This window comes from Solenopsis invicta, chromosome 10 (assembly GCF_016802725.1).
Source record: "Solenopsis invicta isolate M01_SB chromosome 10, UNIL_Sinv_3.0, whole genome shotgun sequence".
Classification (NCBI taxonomy): Eukaryota; Metazoa; Arthropoda; class Insecta; order Hymenoptera; family Formicidae; genus Solenopsis; species Solenopsis invicta.
In genome coordinates this window covers 18,508,385-18,530,806 of record NC_052673.1, presented here as the reverse complement: position 1 = coordinate 18,530,806, position 22,422 = coordinate 18,508,385, and the positions used below count along the sequence as shown (strand labels likewise).

The 22,422-nt window shown below is 36.2% G+C and overlaps 2 protein-coding genes across 8 annotated transcripts in view; one reads left to right on the top strand and one right to left on the bottom strand.

The window, feature by feature from the left end:
* Positions 1-10,644, top strand: part of LOC105197680 (unconventional myosin-Ie) — a 40,486-nt gene extending 29,842 nt beyond the window's left edge. For both annotated transcript variants that reach the window (XM_011164164.3, XM_026131635.2), the window contains 11 exons: positions 5,674-5,844; positions 5,923-6,089; positions 6,794-7,004; positions 7,849-8,079; positions 8,161-8,445; positions 8,627-8,782; positions 8,857-8,996; positions 9,089-9,240; positions 9,376-9,723; positions 10,000-10,347; positions 10,475-10,644. In XM_011164164.3, coding sequence (XP_011162466.1) covers positions 5,674-5,844; positions 5,923-6,089; positions 6,794-7,004; positions 7,849-8,079; positions 8,161-8,445; positions 8,627-8,782; positions 8,857-8,996; positions 9,089-9,240; positions 9,376-9,723; positions 10,000-10,347; positions 10,475-10,551 — 2,286 coding nt within the window. In that variant the 3' untranslated portion in view covers positions 10,552-10,644. The remainder of the gene's footprint in view (positions 1-5,673; positions 5,845-5,922; positions 6,090-6,793; positions 7,005-7,848; positions 8,080-8,160; positions 8,446-8,626; positions 8,783-8,856; positions 8,997-9,088; positions 9,241-9,375; positions 9,724-9,999; positions 10,348-10,474) is intronic.
* Positions 10,645-11,198: 554 nt separating this feature from the next.
* LOC105197682 (EH domain-binding protein 1) lies at positions 11,199-22,254 on the bottom strand. Of its 6 annotated transcripts, none has more exons than XM_011164165.3 (18): positions 21,564-22,254; positions 20,886-21,093; positions 20,633-20,814; positions 20,181-20,392; positions 19,891-20,026; positions 19,439-19,669; positions 18,941-19,130; positions 18,656-18,822; positions 18,319-18,541; positions 17,985-18,155; positions 17,027-17,113; positions 16,761-16,874; positions 16,476-16,676; positions 16,230-16,379; positions 15,653-15,870; positions 15,328-15,516; positions 15,120-15,243; positions 11,199-14,816 (listed from the first exon to the last, which is right to left on the bottom strand). In XM_011164165.3, exons 1-17 carry the CDS (start codon positions 21,665-21,667, stop codon positions 15,162-15,164), a joined length of 2,865 nt encoding a protein of 954 aa, XP_011162467.1. In that variant the 5' UTR covers positions 21,668-22,254; the 3' UTR covers positions 11,199-14,816; positions 15,120-15,161. The 6 variants fall into 6 exon arrangements, with proteins under 6 accessions (XP_011162467.1, XP_025987421.1, XP_011162468.1 ...); XM_026131636.2 differs by having other exon boundaries at positions 17,994-18,155; XM_011164166.3 differs by lacking the exon at positions 17,027-17,113 and having other exon boundaries at positions 21,564-22,253.
* Between the last annotated feature and the right edge of the window lie 168 nt (positions 22,255-22,422).

Genomic DNA, 22,422 nt, shown 5'->3' with positions numbered 1-22,422 from the left:
CAAGGATTGTGGCCGCAAATTGAGTTGTTTTGCTTCAATATTGCGAGGAAGTTACCTCGCTGCTGGCTAGTGCGCTTCTACATTAGCTTCGTCTGTCTACGCGATTAGCGTAATGGCCGTGTACCTCGTAATAAAGTCAACATTGTCGCAACAGCGGTGACCATTGAATTTCTCGCGGATATATCAAGATGACATCTCCTTTGCGTTCCCGATGCGCATCGCGATAAGAATACAGTTAGTTTTACATTCTGGTCAGAAACAATGAGGGCTCTAAAATTAAAGAGATACGTAATTATGATACTCCGATGTGTGTTTTGATATCTTCTTTGTATCTTTAACTTTATCGTCAAATTTCTTTTGCATAAAGTCAGCGTTCGTACATTGAAACAATTTTATTTAAGTTGAAATAATATATATGCAGTCCTGGTTTTCTTATTACGATAGCAAGGCGAAATTCTTTGTCGAAATTTGAAATAATTTTTTTATCCATCCAAATTCTTACCAACGCTTTATCACAGGATTAATCGATATGAAAAATTTACATGTTCCATGTAAATGTAGCGAACTAAAAACTGTAATATCTATAAATATAAATCATAGTTACGCGCATAATTATTTTTTATATGCAGAAAGAAATCTGTTTAGAAGCGAAACAGCTTGACCGAGGAATGACTACAGTTGACATTTGGCATCTAACTGTCGCACGAATCCGGCGATTTCTCGCAAAATCGAGAGATGAGGCTTCTCTTTATCTCTCTCTCTCCCTCATTCGTTCTCTCCTCATTTTCACCGCCGTTAACCTAGAATACACACATCTATCTTCTCCATTATCTACGTTTTTATACGCACCCCCTTCTCCCCTCGCCGAACTCGGCAATTCCGGCAACAATGAAGTGCGGTTTCCCATGAGAAGCATTTGCGCCTCCCGATCTAATTAGTTCGCCCGTCGCGACCTTTTTTCAGTTCATTAATGTTAATTCGAAACGAGTGTGTGCGTGGGGCGTATGCAGTAGACACTTATTCTCGTAAACGTGTAAAATCTAGAGTGTTTCTGGAATGTGGGATAACCGAGGAGATCAATATCCGAATTAATGAGAATAATTGGCGTGAATAAATAAATACATTAATTAAATTTCGTTTCGATTAATTAAAACACAATGATTCTTAATATCTATATTGTGATAAAAAACAAATTAATAATTGTCTTTTGCAAGAGCTTTTTTGCAACAACTCTTATCGTGAAAAGAGACTATTAAATTTTGCACGTATCAAAAGATTCAGAATTATTAAATAAATACGATGACCATACGTCCTTTGTTCTAAAGGACAATTTTTCATTTTGAGCAGCAGTCTTTTAAATTTATTTATTTTCTCAAAATTTAATGGGCAATTGATCATTGTTTAGTTTAAATTGATTAGAAACGTATAGAGAAAAACCTATTTAAAATTTTCAGATTTCTTTATTTTATTTAAAAAAAAAATATATATGATGACGTAAAAATAAGTAAAATACTGATGAAAGGCAATAACTGAGTAAGATGTAGAATGCGGGTCGACACGTATCCTCGCATGCGCGGCATTGTTCACACGTGCGTGCGTTAAACGAGGCGCTATTTTAATTATTGTCCCGTCTAACGGAATCCGCTTAGAGAAAATAGCCGGAAATTACTCGCGTTCGCGCTTACGGGCAAAAGCATCTGCGTTGCACTCGCGACGCATCCTCGATGCCCTCGACGACGCGACGGATGCCGCATGAGCCGCATCGCGTCGTGTGAGTCGTGTCGCACCGCGCCGGGGACCGGTGCACGACAATGCATTCGCGGACGCATTCCGTGAAGCCGTACGGAAATCAGAGCGCGTATCCGCCGGGCATCCGTATGTAATATGCACATCGTCGGATCGCTCGCCGCCACCTACGCCTACGCTACGCGCATAGGCGGTGTGCGTAAGGCGGAAGGTCGGAGGTGAAACGTCAGTGGAAAATTACGCGACTGCGTCGAGCGAACGCGTATGAAAGATACGATTGTTAACTGTCCGCGGACGGATTGAACGAATGAAGGTTTTCAGAGCCCGCGCTCTGAGCTCTCCGAAGGCGGGCGCTCTCTCTTTTGTTCTCTCGGCGCGCGGCGGTGGCTTTTTCTTCTCGGACTCGACGCGAGTTTCAGCGCGTTTTCCTCGCTCGTCACGGTTGTCCACGCTTGAAACGAGACGGATGACGGACGACGGGCGGGAGGAAGGACAAAGAAGAAAAAAAACGCGCGCCGCGAATGACACCGCGGATGGACATTACGCGAATCGAGACGAGGAGAGACGCGCGAAATAACAGATCATTACAGACTTGACGCGAGTGCGTAATGGATACTTATGCGCGCTCGTAACCACCACCGAAACGCACGACTTCACTTACCACGTGTGTTTTATGCGATTAGCTCGCGCACACGACAAAGTAATTGCGCGTGATCAATGGGTCGTGTCTAATTTGCTTATCGCAATTATCACAACGAGGTCAAGAAAGCGGCCAATTAAACGCGTTCGCGGTACATCTTCATTTTCTTATCTCACTCACAAAGGTCTTACAGCTCATGTGAAAAAGCACCGATTTCGAGTTCAAACAATGCGTAATATCCATTTCTTCTCTGCGCGAGAGATATTATTGTATTTATATTAAATAACAGAGTGTTGTAAGATATCTAAATACATTTTGTGTATCTGCTGATGTAACTAGTTATCTTTCCCAATTTAATAACTATAATTGTAACTAGTTACATTCTATTTTGTATCTTATCTAAAATAACGTTTCAGATACGTAAAAGATACCTTTGGTATTACAATAAAGGAGAACGATGTTAGAAGTAATATCCAAATGGATAATAAAGACTCTTCCTTGTCTGTATTTACTACGGAATTATCCAAATACTTGAATGATAAATCTAAGGAGTTAAAGTCTCTGAATAAGTCTTGAAATATTTAAATTGTGTAACACAAGTACACATAATTAAATATTTCATTAGTATTATTCGAATAAATATTCATTAAAATTTAGGAATTTCTCTCTTAGCGTAATATACATACATATATCTCTAATATTTATTATATTATTATGTTTCTCATATATCTGAATATCTAAATTTAATTTTTAAAATAAATAAATCTATAAAATGTGCGTCTGTATCCGTACTTAGTTACATTTTCTTTCAAATAACTGTAATTATATCTCGTTGTTAAAAAAAACGTCCATCTCTCACAACACCGCTAATAATTATATTATATTATTATGTAATTAGAATAATTAAATTGGCGCTTTACGTTGACGAAGTCGCTCGATTGCTGTCCGCTGTAGAACGAAAGTGGCGGAGGTGAAACAATAAACACGGAGCCGCGAGGAGTGAAAGCACCTGTTCCGAAACGAACGTGAAAGAATATCGCGTACGTGCCAAATTTGGCACGCATTAATTATCCATCGCGCAAACCATTCATTCGCCAATCACTCGAGCGTCGCTCGGGCGATCCTCGCGGGTACGTTCACTAATGTATTATTTGCAACGCGGAAGTATCGCGCGGAAAATTCGTGCGCGACGTATTATACGACGGAGGCTCTCCGTGAGGTCTCTCCGCGAGGTCTCTCCGCGATTCCGGAGAACGAAGAGAGTCCGCTGGTTTGTGTGCCGTGTACGTGTACACGGAACACGGAGGATCGGACATGGCGCTATTATACGGCGCAGTCCTCCGAGGAACAACCGGCGGAAACAGGGTCCGAACCACGGTCATCGTAAAGAGGCCAGGCCTCATGAAAAAGAGTCGTTAACTCGAGTAAAGGCCACGACGAAAAAATCGTGCCACTTCTTCATGCCGCGGTAGCGCGCGGCGTGTCGCGATGCGGTGCGATCGGACCGCAACTAGACCGGATAAAAAACCCGGCCGCGAATCGCACACCTTCGTGAACACAAAGACGAGTCTTCAAATTATTTATTTAAGAACGGATCGCCCCGCGAGGCTTTTCGAAGCGAAACGAAACCGCCGCACGCCTTTTACATTATTATTAATGTGTACCGCGTTCGTTAGACATTCTCGCATTGTCGGATCCGTGCAGAGAGGAAGCCGACGATCGGGAGATGGTCGTGTACGTACATACTCTCTCGCATCCCAATGTCCAACGTATCGCGATAATTACGAATGTCGGGGACACGTACGCGAAATATATTTTGCGAAACGGGCGAAATCCCGGGATGCGGGAAGGGCTGTAATAGCGGCGACCGGTTTCCGAGCAGGCCGGAGCCCCGGAGCAGCCAGCAACGGTGCGAGGTGGGTGCACCTTCGGATTCAGCTCAAGCTGAAATGGAAAGCGATTTTAAAAGCGCCGGGCAATCGCGTTATTACTATCGCCTTTCCCTTCTATCGCCTCGGGTAAGCGAGATATAAATCGCGTGTATATGCGCGATATATACCCGGCGGTCCCGGCGCGGCGCGACGCGGAGGCACGTAATTAAGCGAGACTCTTGCAACCTGCCCGCGCATATCTTCTACGAAAGTTAGATCGGCGATCTAAATTATCCGAGCAATGACGCGCTTCGAGTTTTGTAACGTTTATCGATAACGTTGCTTTATTATATAATCGATGATAAATCAGTAGCGATAAATAATATGCTATTTTCTAAGTCAGGTAAATATGTTGCTTTTCAACTGGCAATTTACTTTTATTGATCTCTGCTTTTATCGATTGGCACGAGGATATCTTTGTTCTTTATTTATAATTTATCGATACTTAATTAGTATGGAATCAGTATCGTATGGAAAGAATCATTTTGCCAAAGTATCTGATTTAGTTAGATACAAATCTGAAAATAATTTTGCCAACTACCCCGATGGAAATATTTTATTGAAATTGTAATGAATACCATTAAATATTACTAAATCGCATCAAAATTTTTTTCAATTTTTTTTTTCTTTCATCTTTCATTTTTAAATAATTTATCTTTAGAATTCTTATTATTTCGCTGTTATATAGATACTGAAATATATTCAGTAATATTTCAGTAATTTTTATTTCTCGTTTCAACAATTTTAAAATTGTTTTCAACGATTTCAGCGTTTTTTCTATCAGAGTATCAAAATAATTATGACAGACGTTCAGCACGATGAACAATACTGCCTAAAATTTTGATATTCCAGCAACCGGCAAGAGCATAATTATATTTTAATAATCTGACAAAAATTATCTGGCCTTACTCTTATTTACTGTTTCTGATAAAAATTATTATCAAATCTTCAGCTAAACTCAGTTTTTAACTACTTGAACTTTTAAACGTTTTTCTCATGTATATTTAAAGTCATCTTAAGTCTTAAGATGTGTCGTAAATCATAAAGTCGTGTTAATATTTTAAAACATTATTCAAGATGGCCTTGAAATAAAATGCCGTAAAATATCGAGGTCTTCAGTTAAAAAAAAATATCTTCAAGAAGATATTTCTAGAAGATTTACAGAAGTTTTTTTAAAAAGAACGCGATTTTGCTAGAAATACTTTGCTAGAGCTTGTAGCATTTCTCAGAGATATTTACAGACATTTCAAAATGTTGCATAAAAATCTCTTAGAAATCTTTCTGTTTATGTAGGATCGGATCATGAATACTGCCACAACTGACCTATGATATCTTCGTTTTCAATTATGCTTTCAGGAAGAATACGTTTCCGAGAATATCAGGTGGACGCCGATAGACTATTTCAATAATGCCATCGTGGTGGAGCTTCTCGAGGGCAAGAGGCCACCCGGTCTCTTTCTGGTTCTCGACGACGTATGCGCGACGCTGCACGGCGGAAGCACGGGTGCCGACGTTGACTTGAAGAAGGTGTCCGAAGCGTATTTGTAGTTTTGCAAATTAATATTATATAATGCGTAATAAATTCATGTCGTATATCATTCACAGAAACTAGCTGGAGCGTCTAAGCAGCACGCCCATTTCCAAGACACCGGTGACGGTTTCGCAATCCTCCATTACGCCGGCGTGGTATCCTACTCTGTTGATGGGTTCTGCGATAAGAATCGAGACGTCCTCTTCTTGGACCTGATCGAGTTGATGCAGACCAGCGCGAAGTAAGCGATTCCGAAGGCCGTTGTTAACGTATCGCTGTCGATTGGCTGCGTGACAAATTATCCCGAAAGCGTGTTCGCATAAGTTACACGCTTGACGGAAATTAATTAGCCCGCGCTCATTTTCCGATCGATTTGGAATGTTTAATGATGAGAGCGCGAGAGACTGAATAAAGTCGCGTGATTAAACAAAGATAAATAAACGTGTCGACGTAATAATATGAAAGTTTTTTTTCTTTTAACTCGAGATTGTTTTGATGTATTTGATATCAATTGCATTATTCTATGTTGTTTTACAATTCAAACAAATGCAGAATAGTGGTTTAAGTTAATGCATAAAATTTGTACGTAGTTTCTTGTCCATAAAAAACGGTCGTTATGCCGTTACGTAAATACTAGTAATTTCTCGATGATTTAACATAATCATCAATAACCATTCTCGATCGATTACGAGAGTTTATTTACGTAAGCGTCATATACGCAAAATTTCGCGAAAGGCACGCACAAAACGATAATTAAAAGTGATGAATTCTCAAGAGTTTCAGTCGAATTAGTGATGAACTTTGGGTGAGAAACTTAACTTTTTTTTTTTCTAAGCGTCGCTTAGCCCTTTCTACAAATATCTAAGTTTACAATTTTTTCTCAATGCCAGTAGCATTATATAAAACAATAATTTGAAAAGATAAAAAAAGAAGATTATTTGTCAGCTCCTTAGTGCGTGAGCTATATCCGCGCGAGAACGCCGGCAAAACGAAGACCCTTAAGTCTAGACCAACCACCGCGGGCAGCAAAATCAGAAGTCAAGCCAGTCGCTTGGTCGGTCAGCTGATGAAATGCACGCCGCATTACATCCGGTGCATCAAGCCGAATGAAACAAAGAAACCGCGCGATTGGGATCATCTGAGAGTCAAGCATCAGGTACTATAATTTATCTAGTGCCATTTGCATTTATCTACCATTGAAATTCAAACACATTGAATATTACTTTGTGCCGTTATTGTCAATACGTGAATAATGTCTGTAAATATGCCTCGGGTAAAGTTTTAGAAAAATGCGAGAACAAAGACATTTTCTATACAGTCTGGTTTGTTTCAGTTTTAGCTCGACAATGTGTCATTCCAGTGAAGTATGTCAGACGTATACATTCAGAGCAATTATACATAACGTTTCTTTCCTTCCTTCTTTCGGCTTAACACTGAAATTCGTTTTGTTCGAGAAAGTCAATACGGCATAGTTTCCGTAGCTCGCGTTTGAATGGCAGTTGCTTTTATATACAGAATTCACGAGTGTTTTGAATATACAATCGTGTACGTCGTGTTCTTCAATTATTGAATAAAAATCGTCGGGTATTTTATTTTCAAGCTCTTTTATTTTTATTTTTAAAGTTTAAATTTTTTAATTAAATTGCTGATATATTGTCCGTTGTGACTTAAAAAATATTACTAAAGGCATTCGAAACGTTTGACATGTTTGCGGTGGATTGACATGAATGATAGAAATCTCGTGGCTTTTCAATTAAATATCCTACAGTTCTAGAAAAAACAGTTTTGTTGAAGTATCTAAAAATTTAACTATATGCAAATCTGAAAATAAATTTGTTGGACCATCAGAATAATAATGATAAACGTAAAAAATTTTGACATTTTAGTAACCAGTTTTGAGTGTCGTATATAAATTATTTCGATGATCTAACAAAATTATTTTCAGATTTGTATCTAACTAAATTTTTAGATACTTTAACGAAACCATTCTTTCCGAATAGGTGGAGTATCTAGGTCTGAAAGAAAATATCAGAGTGCGCAGAGCTGGCTTTGCCTACAGAAGGCCGTTCGCCAAGTTTCTGCATAGATACGCGATTCTCACGAAAGAAACGTGGCCCCGTTGGCCCGGCGATGAGAAACAGGGCACAGAATGGATATTGGGGAGCGTTCACATCGACCGATCGCAATATCAGCTTGGCAGATCGAAGCTCTTTATCAAGGCGCCTGAAACTGTGAGTTTCCGTTACATTTTAGCAGTAACGCGATCGGTTAAATCTTGCCAACAGTTTAATTAGACGATATGTATAACTTAGCTCTTCATGCTGGAAGAAGCTCGTGACCGGAAATACAACATGTACGCGCGAGTCATTCAGAAAGCCTTTAAGAAGTATTTCGCCTGGAAGAGGCAGGCGCAGCAGAAACAGGAAGCCGCTGATCTTTTCTTTGGCCACAAGGAGCGGAGATGGGCGAGCCTGAATAGAAATTTTGTGGGCGATTACATAGGGCTGGAAGGCAAACCGCAGACAATGAGTCTGATTGGAAGACGGGAGAAAGTGTTTTTCGCTGAAGTCGTGAAAAAATATGATAGAAGGTTTAAGGTAAAAATATTAATTTGCCAACGACATAAACGTCCTTTAATTTGCGGTCCGCAAAAATCATTTACTATAATTTCAAGGAAATCTAATGATATAATGCATCGAATTTTCTTAATATCTTAATAGCTTTTTAACTTTCTGAGCTCAGGATTTAAGAGCGTATGACAAGTAATTTATGTAACAGATGTGCAGAAGAGATCTCATCCTCACTGGAAAATACATCTATTTGATCGGTCGAGAGCAGATAAAGAAAGGTCCCGAAAAGGGCAAGTCCATCGAGGTTATTAAAAGGAAGCTTCCGTTTAATCAAATCAGCTATGTATCACTGAGCACACTACAAGTAATTATTATTTTATGATTCTGTGTACTGCCAACGTACAGCTGAACACATTTTGATAACATTTTCCATTCCAGGACAACTTCATAATAATCCACGTAAAGGAGGACTACGCCAGCTTGTTAGAATTAGTATTTAAAACGGAGTTTTTATCTGTCCTTAGCAAAAAGTACCTGGAAGATATCGGTCATCCTTTAAACATTAGATTTAGCAACGAGTACGGCTACTTTTCACATTTTTCACACGTCATTATACAGCTCTGCATATATAATACAGTGTAGGCTTGAAAATAAAATTGTTTACTTGCAGTTTGGAGTTCAAAGTGAAGAAGGAAGGTTGGGGTGGCGGTGGAACGAGGCACGTGAAATTCATACAAACGGATTACGGCGATAAGGAGATTTTAAAAATGTCAGGCAAAATGCTCAGTGTCAGCATCGGTCCAGGTTTACCGAGCACATCGAGTAAGCTTCATTCGATAATCCTCGATAAATAATAATTCTCGATTTTGAAACTTACACGTGTAAATACAATGTTGAAATATTTATATATTTCAAAAGATACAATCAAAAAATAATACATAAATCTATATCTCTCAGAACTTAATTCAGACCGATCGAGGTCATCCTTTCGTTTGCACAACGTCTCGAGGCCAATTCGTCCGGCACCGCAATTATGCGATCTAACTCCAGTCCTCGCAACCCAGAATAATCAGACGATTACGACCGGAAGACCTTCTCTTCGTCCGGTAGCTGCAGCAAGATCCGCGACTCCTTCACGAACGACTTCAAACGGTAGACCGAGTATTCCACCGAATCGTCCAAACGTACAACCTGTGCAGTTTCTTCAAAAGGATATAAAAAACGGAACGAACAACGTGAACAAATTGCGGGACAAGCAGACCGCCGCAATGGGCACGCTTATCAATTCCAATACTAGGCCGCGTGGTAAGTGATGAATTTAATATGAAGAAATACTGAAGAACGAAATTGACACGCAGAGATATCAACTTGTATGGCAAAGTCGAGAAAATCATTTAAGGAATTTTGCTACTCGATCTTTATAAAATAAGTGAATAGTAGTTAGTTAAATTAGAAAAAAGTGTAAATAAATAAAAATAAGTATCTTTTCCATTATTTCTAATTCGCGGGCGTTTATCGACAATGTTTTAGCGCTTGTAAAAGATCGCTCAGATAAATATATCTTTTTTGGATAATTTGAAGGTATCCTTAAATTTCCTCCACCACCCACGGACCCACCACCACCACACCAGTCAACAGGATTCAGGTTACCACCCCTTAACAGTGAACATAATGGCAAAGTTTCTGGTCATCTCAATAAAGGAATGCAAACGTCCCAGGAATGGAATGTAAAACAAGTCAACAATGCACTAGATCGAGGAAGGAGGAGGGAAGATAATGCCGCGTATGCGGTAGCCAACAAAAAAATGCCTCCTCAAAAACCGGCGCCTCCGAGTTTACCAAAAGTTAAATCCTTGTACGATTATGAGCCGCAAGATCTAGACGAGTTAGGACTCAAGGAAGGCGACATCGTAGAAGTACTCAAAGAACGTGAGTTATTACGATGCGATTTTGTTTGTGTAATGTATAATAATATATTGCAGGAAGCAACATAAGTACGTGAAAAGAAAACAAAGTTAATACCTAAAAAATCAATATAATATTTTTTTTTTTTCAGATGAGGGCGGTTGGTGGCACGGAAGATTGAAAGGGAAAACGGGTCTTTTCCCTTCCAATTACGTAGAAAAGATATGAATTCTGTAATCAATAGTTACTGAAAAATTTTGTTGGATTACGTAAAATCGAAACGTAACTCATAAAAAAATACATTGTACCTGTTATTCGCAATTTTCATGCTTTATAATATACTTATTGTTACGCATCTTTAACTAAATATTAGCAGGAAGTTAATCAATGCCAAAGTCAAGAAAAGTCAAAGAACTCATAATTGAAACAAAGCATAATTTTATAAAAATATTAGTCCCGATAAAAAATTTATATAATCACTAATATAAATATATATAATTATACATATATATAAAGATTTCAGAAATAATAGACATATATATTTATAAATATATGTGTCCATTATTTTTGAAATCTTTTTAGTTTTCCTGTATATACAGATACAACAAAAAAATATATATACGAACATATTTTATATAATTATATATATTTATATGTATATGTTTAGATTTGATTATATATAAATTTTTTTACTGGATTATTCAAGATAGTAAAAAATACAATAATAGTGATGAAAATAGAATAATAATATTATCGTTCATATCAGTTTTTTTATGTATGTGTCCAAAGAAACTTTTTTCGTCGCATAATTCGATTAGTCTGTAAAAACATCTGATGAAGCATTTCCGTTATGAGATTTAAAAATTAATCTATCGATAAGAGAAATGTCACTTTTATTATTAATTAGTGTACAATAGTATGTAGTCTGTTTAACTTTTCGTCATGTACAGCGCGATCGATATTTATATAGTCAATACATTGTCATGATAACCACTACGGTGACGAGCAATCATTTAAATTAAATAAGCGTGTAACGATACATGGTGTACATAATATCACTGCCATCACAAGAGTATATGTTAATAAAATTATATCATCTCAATAATTTTGTTCTTCTTTGGAAGAAATTGGAAGGCCAATTTTGATTATTTCTTGTATCTTCTATCTGGTATGCTGTATTTTATATTTTTCAGTGTTTATGCAAGCTAATCAAATTAATCAAATAATAGAAAAATCATATTTATTTTAAAATTAATTTTACTTATACGTAGATAAATTAATTTTATTATAATAAGACTAAAATGGCACTCTTAGTATCCTCAACATCATATTTATTGTTTCTTTTTGCAGTGCTTTATAAGTCTTCCTTTATTAATGGCGAATATTGCGTGATACGATTTTTCTTCTTTTGTTCGCTCGCACTCTCACATACATTACGATTAACATCGGCAAAGGAAAATAGAACAGCACATCTCCACAAGACTACAGCATTGGCAAGAACGATTATCTTTACAATAATTATCCGTCATAGTAGTACAGAGTAAAATAAATTAAAGTTAATTCAGTGTGCTACGGTTTTATAAACATACAAGTATTCATAGGCACTAGAATAATAAATTATTGCTAAATTATTTGTCGTTTAATCGATAGCCCCTAGTCGTGCTTACCCCTAGACCACGAGAAATTTAAATACCGTGATGGAGCTAGTATAATATACATACATATTTGGTTTACAATTGCCTATTTAAATTTTAGAATGCATTGAACTCCATAATGAGATCGTGTAATGAGCGATTTGTTCGATCTAACAGAGCAGAGATCACTTTGCCACTCAGAATATCTGTCTCGTTTCTCAATGTTCCAATTGTATGTATTTCAAGAACTATTTTCTCTTTTGCTAAGGACCAACTTCAGCAATATTCTATGACTCTAGCTTAACGGATTTCTAGCGAGAACTAAAAAAAAAAAAAAAAAAAATACAAGGATCGAAGTTACAAGTAAAAATATAAAGTTGTTTAAGGTGCTATACTCGATTTAATTATGGCTATTAAGAGATGTTTCAATGCTCGAAAGGAGATGTCAAGAGGAGATAATTCCTCAATGTTCTCATAAGCCTTAACTGCGTATATTCTAAATATATTTTGATAATTATATTATGCTTTCAGGAGGGCGGTTTTATATATGGTCTGTTTGGAACATATATATATATATATATATCCAAATCAATCGTCGTACTATCCTGAATTGTATTGATATCCTAATGTTTCAAGCATTCGCGCATCATCTTCATATACATTTGTAATACAGTTTTAACAATAATTATGAATAGTTATGTGAGTATATACTAACATAAAATTCATAATTTATTTAAACAAAGATTAGTTTCAAAAGAGAGATAATATATTCTCAACTTTCGCGGATTATACTATATTGAATTATAGATATAATGGGCGACGACAAACACATTCATAATTAATCCTTTGTTCGATAAGAAATTTGAACAACATTCTGTGATTGTCAAGCATAACACACATAAAACAACTAATCTCTACACGTTCCGTTTTTAACTCCTTATTTCATGAATTTTATTTTAAAAATAGGAATTTTCAGAATTTTTTGCTATACTACAGATATTTAATAAAACAAATCAATATTTAAAATTAATATTAGAGTATTTTCTCAATATCTAAATATTAAATTTGTGAATTCATAATGAAATCACAATAAAACAATGAAAGAATTAAAAAATAACTTTGTCTTGTCTTATGGGAAATAGATGCACATCTGTATATTGCTTTCAGCAGGTAAACCCTGCTCTGTATTCTATTCTCCATTTTACGGAGCAATTGTGCTTAGCAATGTGATTTTGTCACAATATCGTTTATCAATGATTTCACGTCTAGCAGTTATAAAAAGATGACAATTATTTATCACCCCAGTTCTACATGATTCCAAACGAAACCATGAATAAACATTCGTTATAATTTTTTGCCCCCGAGATTTCCGTTAAGCTGAAAAATTTTGAGCGAATGAATTTGTTTTTTTTTCTCCTTTATATGTAACATTAGCCAAGACACTTGAATGTAACCACCACTTTGTTATAGAAAGTTATAGTTAACATAATATTCTTATTACACGCAGATATACCACATATAAGAATTAATCTTAGTAAAAATTAATCTTACCGCGGTAACATTTAAAATTGCATACCGTCAATAAGATTATTCGGATTCGTTTTTAATGCATTTCCCCGCATTTATACGAACTCGACAACACGAACCCGTAAGATGTAAAAAGTATATCAATTCGTTTGTATGGCACAAATAGAGTACATGCGAATGCTCGATGGGAACGATTGTTGCGAGTACGAAAACTACACGTAACATCGATCCACTTTTCGCAGTTCTATAATCAATTTTCCGTAAATCGATTTGGATCGATATTTCGCGAAATATATTTACTAAATTGCTTTTTACGTATCTTTCACGTGTACTTATTTCAACTCTTTCTTTGGCTTTCCGGTATTAAATCTCTTAATAATTAAGCCACAAAATTTTTTACATAAATCAAATGTCTTAGAATTTACTTGCAAGAAAGAACTGCATTCAGTTTTATACTCTCTTGAACCAATTATTAATTAATATATAACCAAAATCTTTTAAAATATATAACACTAAATATAGCTTCGTGATTAGATCTTAAATCTTGTTAAAGCATACTTTTATCACTAACTTACGTGCTTTCCGAGCTTCTTTGCATTTGTTATTTTGCTAGCATCTCATATTTTAATTAAAAAAAATTGTTTCTTTTCATTTATTTATCGATTATAAATTAGTCTGCACGATTCCTCATTCTACAATACTAGAGAACCTCTAGGAGAGAAAATCGCCAACTGTATGACCTACTCTATGTTTGGCTGACATTAATGTGCGAATTTTATATAGCGACGCCAATGCAATGATAGGGATGCGAGCTACCGAAAGCTTCGCGACCAATCGTTAGCTTTCATATTCATCCCGACACAACGCATCGGCGTCATAATGCAAAATCTGTACATTTATACCAGTCGATCACAGAATAGGTCACGTGATTCAGTTGCCGGTCTCTCAAAGGTTCTCTATACAATATATATCGTTTTATTTGCACGCAGTCCTGTTAACGCGCAATATTTCATTTAAAGCATAAAATGTTTATATTACATAATCAATATTGCGCTCGATAACGTACAAAAAAATCACTCCATCATAATTATTTTAATCCTTTTTTTTCTTTTGTTATGAATTATTGATTGACGAGTTTATATTACAAATAAAGAAGATGGAGAAATTGGTTTTCCTACCTTTCGATGAATTAATCTACAATGCATAATAAAAAAATGAGTCTCTAAAAACGACCTTTTCGTGACCATGAAGCGATCATAAAACGTCACACTTAATTCTTCAACATTTAATTTTGTCGACCTTTTGGCAACTCCACAGCAACATGGGTCATGCCTGCAAAAAAATTTATATTTTTGAATATTATTTTTCACAAAAAGATTTTTGAGAAAAGGGAGAAAAATATAAATAAGTAAATAAAAAATAATGTCTTGTACTAAAAGTTAAACTGCTTTGATCAGAAAGCTTATTAACGATAAAAAAATTTTAATAACTTTAATAATTATAAATAAAAAAATTTATTTTAACAGCAAAATTAGTATAGTATGGATAGTATTTTATGTAAGTAGTAAATTGAATTTATTATATTTGTTTTTTCATTTTTTTTTATAAATATGCTAAATAATACATGTAATTTACCTTTATAATAGTGTTGGAAAAACGCGATAGATAGTTGACTCTTCATTGCACAACGCAATTTTTATTTCGTTGAGCTAGTCCAGCGCGAGACAAATCACGTTCTATTTCGTCATCATCTTCAATGCTAAAAAATTATTCGCGAAAGCAAAACTTATTAATTTTAGACAAATAATAGCGTAATAAATATATCTAATTATTATATACTTACGCTCTTTCTTGTGTATCGAGATGATGCACCAATTCATCTCTTTTGTTTACAATAGATACTAACTCTTCCAACAATAAATTTTCACGCATTTTTTGCTCGGGTGTCTTCTGCCAATCTTCTACTGCGAGAATGCTTCTTAATTCATGATTCAAGAGCTCAAATCTTCGTTCTAAATCATCTTCTTTCTCCCTGAAGATAAAAAATTCCATTTATTGAATTGAGATTGTTATAATGCCACTCAATCCAATTCTTAATTAAAAAATTTAAAATTTAAAATAGAATAATATTAGAAGAATAATATGCTTAAAAGTTAATGAACATTTACAGTATGTTTAGTTGCATTTGTCTTCTTAAGAGTGCATTCTTTTTGTTAACAAGAGTGAACCACAGGGACATCAGTCTTTCTGTTTCGTCTTCATTATCGCTCTCCATGGCTGCTCTCAATTGTTTTTCAAGCTTGCCGGCTTGTATGTCAATCTGATTTTGTTCTCTTTCAAGCGCTTCGAGCTCGTTTTGAATATATGATGTCATGTCTTTACCCAACTATAAAAAATGTTGAATTATAATTAAAGATACAAAAATTAAGTCATAAGAAAATTAACAAAATAAATGATTTTGTACACTCACTTATTTTGCTAATTAAAGATAAAATAGTTATTAAAGCTCGATAAATATAAACAATTCAATAGTTTTATTCTGCAACTCTTAAAGATAGTTGGGCATCATTACGCAGATATTACACAAAAAAGTTACAAAACGACAATGTAACAATACCGAATTATCATTAAGAGTTACAGTTATAGGCCTACGCTATACAACTCAAATCGTTTCACAAGTACTCTTATACATCTCTTCTTTAATTACATTGAAGTTAAATTAATAAATAATTCATATTAACATACCCCGCGAAGTGTGTATGGAGTTCTATCGGGACTTCCTTTATCGGGTGAAATTCTTTCAATGATTTTGGAGAAGGAATACAAAGGCGAGCCAGTTTTCTTTTCTCCATCAATTACACTCGAGTTACCTAATATATTTCCATTATACTCGGACTAAAAAATTAATTATGATTTATTGTTTTATTATTATAACTGAGTAAAAAATGGTGATCGAAAAACTACTTGGTGTCACGTGTACTATTGCGGTACCTTTATACTGAGTCGATCACCGGGCGTCGACGGCGTAATGCTGCGTCTAGGACTATTATTCTGCTCGTCTATCGATCGTCTATCACTGTTGTTATCGTCATTCAATTGACTCGGAGTCACAGCGACACCCATTTTCACTTCCGCAATCAAGCGTCTCGCCCTTTCCCGCAATTGTTGTTGCCTCTCGTCGTCGTTCTGTGTCTATAAAAAATATTACATGCATAGATGCCCACAATTGCATTCCTCGATTAATAATTCTTTAATACTATATAAATAAAAAGGAACCTCGACGGGACTAATCGCGGCGGAAACAAATCCGGTTGGCTTTGTTTGGTTTCTGGCTTGTTCCAGGAGTTGCCTCGCTCGCTCTCGCAATTCATCGTGCCGACTAACCAATGACTAACACAAAAAAGATAATAGAAAGGTAAACGTTAGTGCTGCTATTGAGCATTTATAAAATTTTCGTTTATTTTAAATAACTTTGGTTCGTTGGGGTATTGATATGTGACATGACATTAAAAGCGGTATTAAAAGCAAATATTGTTAATTACATGTGAACGTTGATCTCCGTACGGCGGCGATGCACCTTGACATTCGGAACTACCTCGACTTCCTCTATCGTCAGAGTTTACCGAGTCCTACACAAAAGACTGTTCTCAATACGATTGTATAGCCCTGTTACGGCACAGTATTGTTGCAAAGCTTCTTCAGATCAAAAATATATTTTCGCACGCGATAAAAATAAATAAACACAGATTATTAAAGCAATAATATAATTACATCACATAAAAAATTGTCAAATTTACAAGTTGTTTTTAAGTAATTATTGCATCACATTAATACAAAATAATATAAAATTGTTATATTACTTCTAAAAACGCATTACATTAAGACAAAAGTGTGAAACCCGTAGAAAAAAAACTAAATTCTTACTGAAATAAATTATGAATTTTCTCAAAATATTATTTGACGCTCTGTTATAGAATGCATAAGGTTTGCGAGATTCCTATCTCTTAGAAATATTTTTTACAACTTTTATTAAATTTTCAATATCCAATATTTTCATAATTAAAAAAATTATAAAATTATGATTATATATATATATTAAAAAATAAAATCGTCAAAATTATTTGTGTTAAGGAATTTTTAAAGCAAAGCTTATGGAACAGCCCGTACAAGTCTACATTCCGCATCGTGCATCGCGAAACATATTATGCGCGATTTCCTCATGCAATTAATACATGCAGTTATACGCGTGTATTATATGTAGGCGTAATATTCCTGCCGCCAAGAAGCGCGATTTATAATCTATTCGCCTGTAATGTGTAATGAACAAAAAACGTAAAGAGGAATAGAATTTTGGACAATGCATTTTGATATAATTCGCCGATGAAAAGAAATAACAGGAAATAGTTACAACAGTGCGCGTTATGGGTTTGTTGTTAATGCGAGGTATAATAGGAGGAATGCATAAAAAGCGAAAGTCTGCGCAATCTCGTATATACTGACATCACGGACCGGACTTTGCGATTTGGTAAGCGAGATCGATTGCGACCATTTGTCGTCGATTATCTGTATGTTCTCCTCTTCGTCGTCGGAGCCGAACGGATCGGTTAATTGCCGGCGTGTCATAAGTATCGGACGTTGCTGCGCTTGTTGAACTCTCGGCGGAGACTTGCTCTGCAGTGAGGTAGTAAATCGGTATTTCATTTCCTCACAACGAAACAAATTTTCGCGCAAATTCCGTCGGATTAATATACGCAGACATTTCTCTAGACAATTCTTGGGAATAATCGCAAAACGTCGAAACTGATCCGAGCTCAAATCATATATTTCTACGTACCTTTTCTCGTGATGAATACTTTTCCTTGGTCGGCGACAGCACCTTGCCCAAAATGCTCTTTGAGCTGGCTAATATGATGTCCTTGACCTCCTTCACGCTGGACGGTGATTTGTCTTTGTTACACTGATCGTGATCCTGATTGTCAGTATTCAGGCTCAGGTGCAGCTTGTTTTTTAACGAGTCGATGCAAATGTCGTCCTTCTTATTATCGAACGGATTCGACCTACGAGAGTGAATTGCAGTTTCTAATCTTGACTCTCGAGAAATGTTTCTATCAGGAATGTGCTTCGGACTGGCAATTTGACAGATTACATAACATCATTGAGAATTTATTTACCGTCTGTTACTCTCCGCTTTATTGTTTTTCTGATCGATCTGTTCCTTTTTCCGTAAATTAATAATCTCTTGGCCAAATAGTTGAACACTCACGTCCGTGTTGTTATCTGTATTAAATCTGCCAATCATATAAGAGGACTCGTCTGTCGTTTTACCTATTTGATGTACCTAGATTTTTTGAAACAATACATCAATAGATATACATCATGCTGTCTGTAATACTATGTAAAAAGAAAACTGAAATAATTGGATAAAACTGTTAAATGCAAAAATTTTGTTAAAATACCTCCAGTTCGTGGCCGGTAAAATGCGCTCTCAATTGATACAAATATGTCATCACAGCTAATTTATCAGGTACCGTTAATATATCCATGTCAGCCGGTTCGATAACTCTAGGTATGCCAAGAATTTCACCCGCGTCAAACGCTTTCTTACAGTTGCCTTTTACATCGTGCGGCAATAGGGAGTCTACATCTCTACAAGTTATTTCGGGTATTACTCAATTTGATCAAGAAACTTGCAATCAAACTTCCATTGCGTATGCTACTATAAATACACAAATGCGTCGACCTTTCCAGCATCAAAAACATACGTCTTGGCACGAGTTGTTCAACGCAAGACAATAATGATTTCAAAGTGTTTATTAATGGAATACGCGAATAAAATAACTGGCATACTGCCAAGAGTGCCTATTGACATTTTAACTCAAGAAAAGGTAGCGTCAAGAGTGAAACACTTTAGAATAGTTGCGAAATCCAGATGAAAACTATGCAAGAACACTTACATCAGATCAGGTCTGAAATGATGAATAACCGCGCAAAACGCCATTCCGTTTCTCCACGATGTCGTTAGATTGGTGACTTTGACGCCGGGATAATCTTTTGTAACTTCCTTACACCATTCCAATAAATCTTGACCAGGAGTGATCTCTTTCAGTCTTGGAACGTTCATATCATTCTTTTTAAGATCCAATGGTTGCAACGGTAATCTCAAAGTGCTATGTTCAATGTTTTTACTACAAATACGTTGAAGTCGTAATTATTACATTATTTACAATATTATATTTTTTTTTAAGAAAGTGAATCAAATATAAGTAATAAACTTTGCAAATATTTGCAGTAGTATTTAAAATTATTGTACTAATTATATTAATACTGTATTTTACACACGCTCATACGCGCGCGCATACATACGCAAATTATTTTGTAAAGTATATAATACTGTAATTGTACACACTCATTTTCAACGGCAACACTATCTTTAATGGGTGATTTTTCTTTTAAAGACTCTCCAATTCCTGTCAGACTAATGTCACGTATAAAATGCTCTCCATCGTTCACAGGAGTTGTATCGTCCTTTGATAAACTTGCCACTGTATTACACATATTCCATTAGTAAATTTGATTTCATAAATTTATTATGATAAAATTAGTAAAAAGAAACAACTTTAAATTGAGATAGCAATTATTTTATATTTTATATTTGATGCATTTAAGTTTCGATAAGAATCGAGGCTCAATACTCACCACTTATAGGAGTACTGGGTAATTCACTTTCAGTGAGACTGCTCGTCATTAAATCGAGTTGAGCAGAGATATCTAAAATTTCGTCCAAATTTTTTACCGATACTTCCTCGACGTCTTCAGGTATATCTTCATTATCAAAATCATCTAATGGTGCAATGTCGCTGTTATTGTTAACCGACATTAAACTAGCCATACTTTGCATATCCTCATCCCTAAAAAAATTATTATATTTATTGATATTTATTGATCATAAAAGATAATTATTAAATATTTATAAATGGTATTTCCATAAATTTTTTTTTAAATAAACTGATTGATTCATCATACTATTTCTAGAACATATTATTTAATCTTCATTCTATTTGAGATATATTTAGCTACATAAATGACGAATGTTTTTCGCGTATGAAATTAATTAGCAGTATGTCAATGAAATAAAACTGCACACTTACGTCGCCTTGCCCTCTCGCAGAAACACACATGACAAAGTACATTCGAGCGTAGCGCTAACGATCTTTTTAGAAGTTGGCTTCAAGTCCAATTTGAGTTGTTGCTGACTAGATTCTAAGGTTGCATATTTTTTCATATTTATATTGGCAGCAGCCACATGACGCCTTTTCCCTGTCGATGACACCTGCTCGAGAATAAAACAATATACCTTTTGCTCTTTGTCTTTTCACAAGTACATCAGGATGCTGTACTCACATCTTCGATGACAAATGTCCAATCTTTGTCCTCTAACTCATGTGTTCGTGGATCTTTAAACAGAGTCACAGAAACCGTGTGATTGTCAGGGACTGCCCAGCTAATAATACCTTTCAAAGGATCGCTCAAGCATGGCTCCCAATCTAAGGGATCCGAGCTAACTCTTCTGCTACGTCTTGTCCAAACAACGCTTAATTTGTTTGGTTTCCTAAAAAACATTTTTTAACATATATTTTTTTTCCTACGTTAGAGTATGCTAATATTTCTATACAATTATGTGAAGTTTTTAATTTTATAATTAATTGCAATAAATTTATATACATGTATTTTCAAAATGTATGCATATATAGGTATTCACACCAATTAAAAGATGGCATCTAAATTGCATCATAAATATGAACACATACCCCAAAGCACAATATAATTTACGATATAAAAAAATTATAACGTAAGACAATCCATCATATAATTTTTTTACTTTCTAAATATTATTAAAAAATGTCAACATTTTCTCAAAAAACAACTACTTCTGTTTTTAAAAACAGACGACATTTACATAGACTCCGATGCAAACAAAAAGAGACAGCGTCAGTTTTCGTTCAAACAATAAACTAGAAAAAATCGTGGCAATAAAAAGCTCTCGCTCGCAACCAGGAACGAACGATCGGCGTAACTCACCACTTTGTCGTCGTCTCTAGCGTGACTTCGTGGTAGGAGACGGTGAACTGAAACTTGGCGGCTCTCTTGTTCACCCGCTGCAAACGTTTCCAGACGGAACTCATGTCTGACGCCGCGTTCTCCGCTTCCTATCGCACGGAATTACCAGCGGGATTCGTCCGCGTACGATCGCGAACCTTGTCTTCTTCACTGCTGACGCGCGAGCGTGGCGCGCTTTGTCATTTCCGCGAGTCGCACGCGCGTTTGGACTCGGACTCGGACCGACGACGGCACCCGACGAGGTCGGCCGCGACGAGGGTACGGAAGGCGAACGAGCGCGCTTCCGGGAAACCGACGACGTTCTCACCACGACGCGTGCCCTCGGTGGGGTTACGATCATATGTTCGAGGGATAGTGGGATGGACGGACGGACGGACGAGACGCCTTCCTCTCTTTCTCTTTCTTTCTATCTCTCTCTTTCCCGATTCACGCGCGTTTTTGACGTTCCCGGAACGAGCGGACAGCGGACTGTCATCCTCCACGCGCGTATATGTACGATATATATACGTACGCACACACGCACACGCGTCGTAAGAGACAGCCGACCTCGGTCCTTGGAAGCTCTCACCCGGGATCGCTCCTAAATCCCGTCCCCTTCTTCTGACGAGATTTGACGAGAAATCAGACGAGAGTGCGAGAGAGATCCCATGAACGCCTCGTTCCTCGCTTGGAAAAGAGGAGACCATTCTTTAGAATTTGCATTCGTCGGTCTTGCAGAAATCCACCAACTTACAGATTGACTTACCGACGCTGAGTCGATAATAACGCACCGCGCGTGCGTTTATCGGATGGAACATGAAGTCATGAATTCAGTCATTCC

Excerpts from the sequence above, each read along its gene's own strand:
- LOC105197682 (XM_011164165.3), bottom strand. The coding sequence starts at position 21,667 with ATGAGTTCCGTCTGGAAACGTTTGCAGCGGGTGAACAAGAGAGCCGCC. Across the intron at positions 16,380-16,475 it reads GTGATCGACTCAGTATAAAG|TCCGAGTATAATGGAAATAT; the intron begins GTACCGCAATAG and ends TTAATTTTTTAG. Across the intron at positions 15,517-15,652 it reads CAAATGCAACTAAACATACT|GGAGAAAGAAGATGATTTAG; the intron begins GTAAATGTTCAT and ends TTTTATCTTCAG.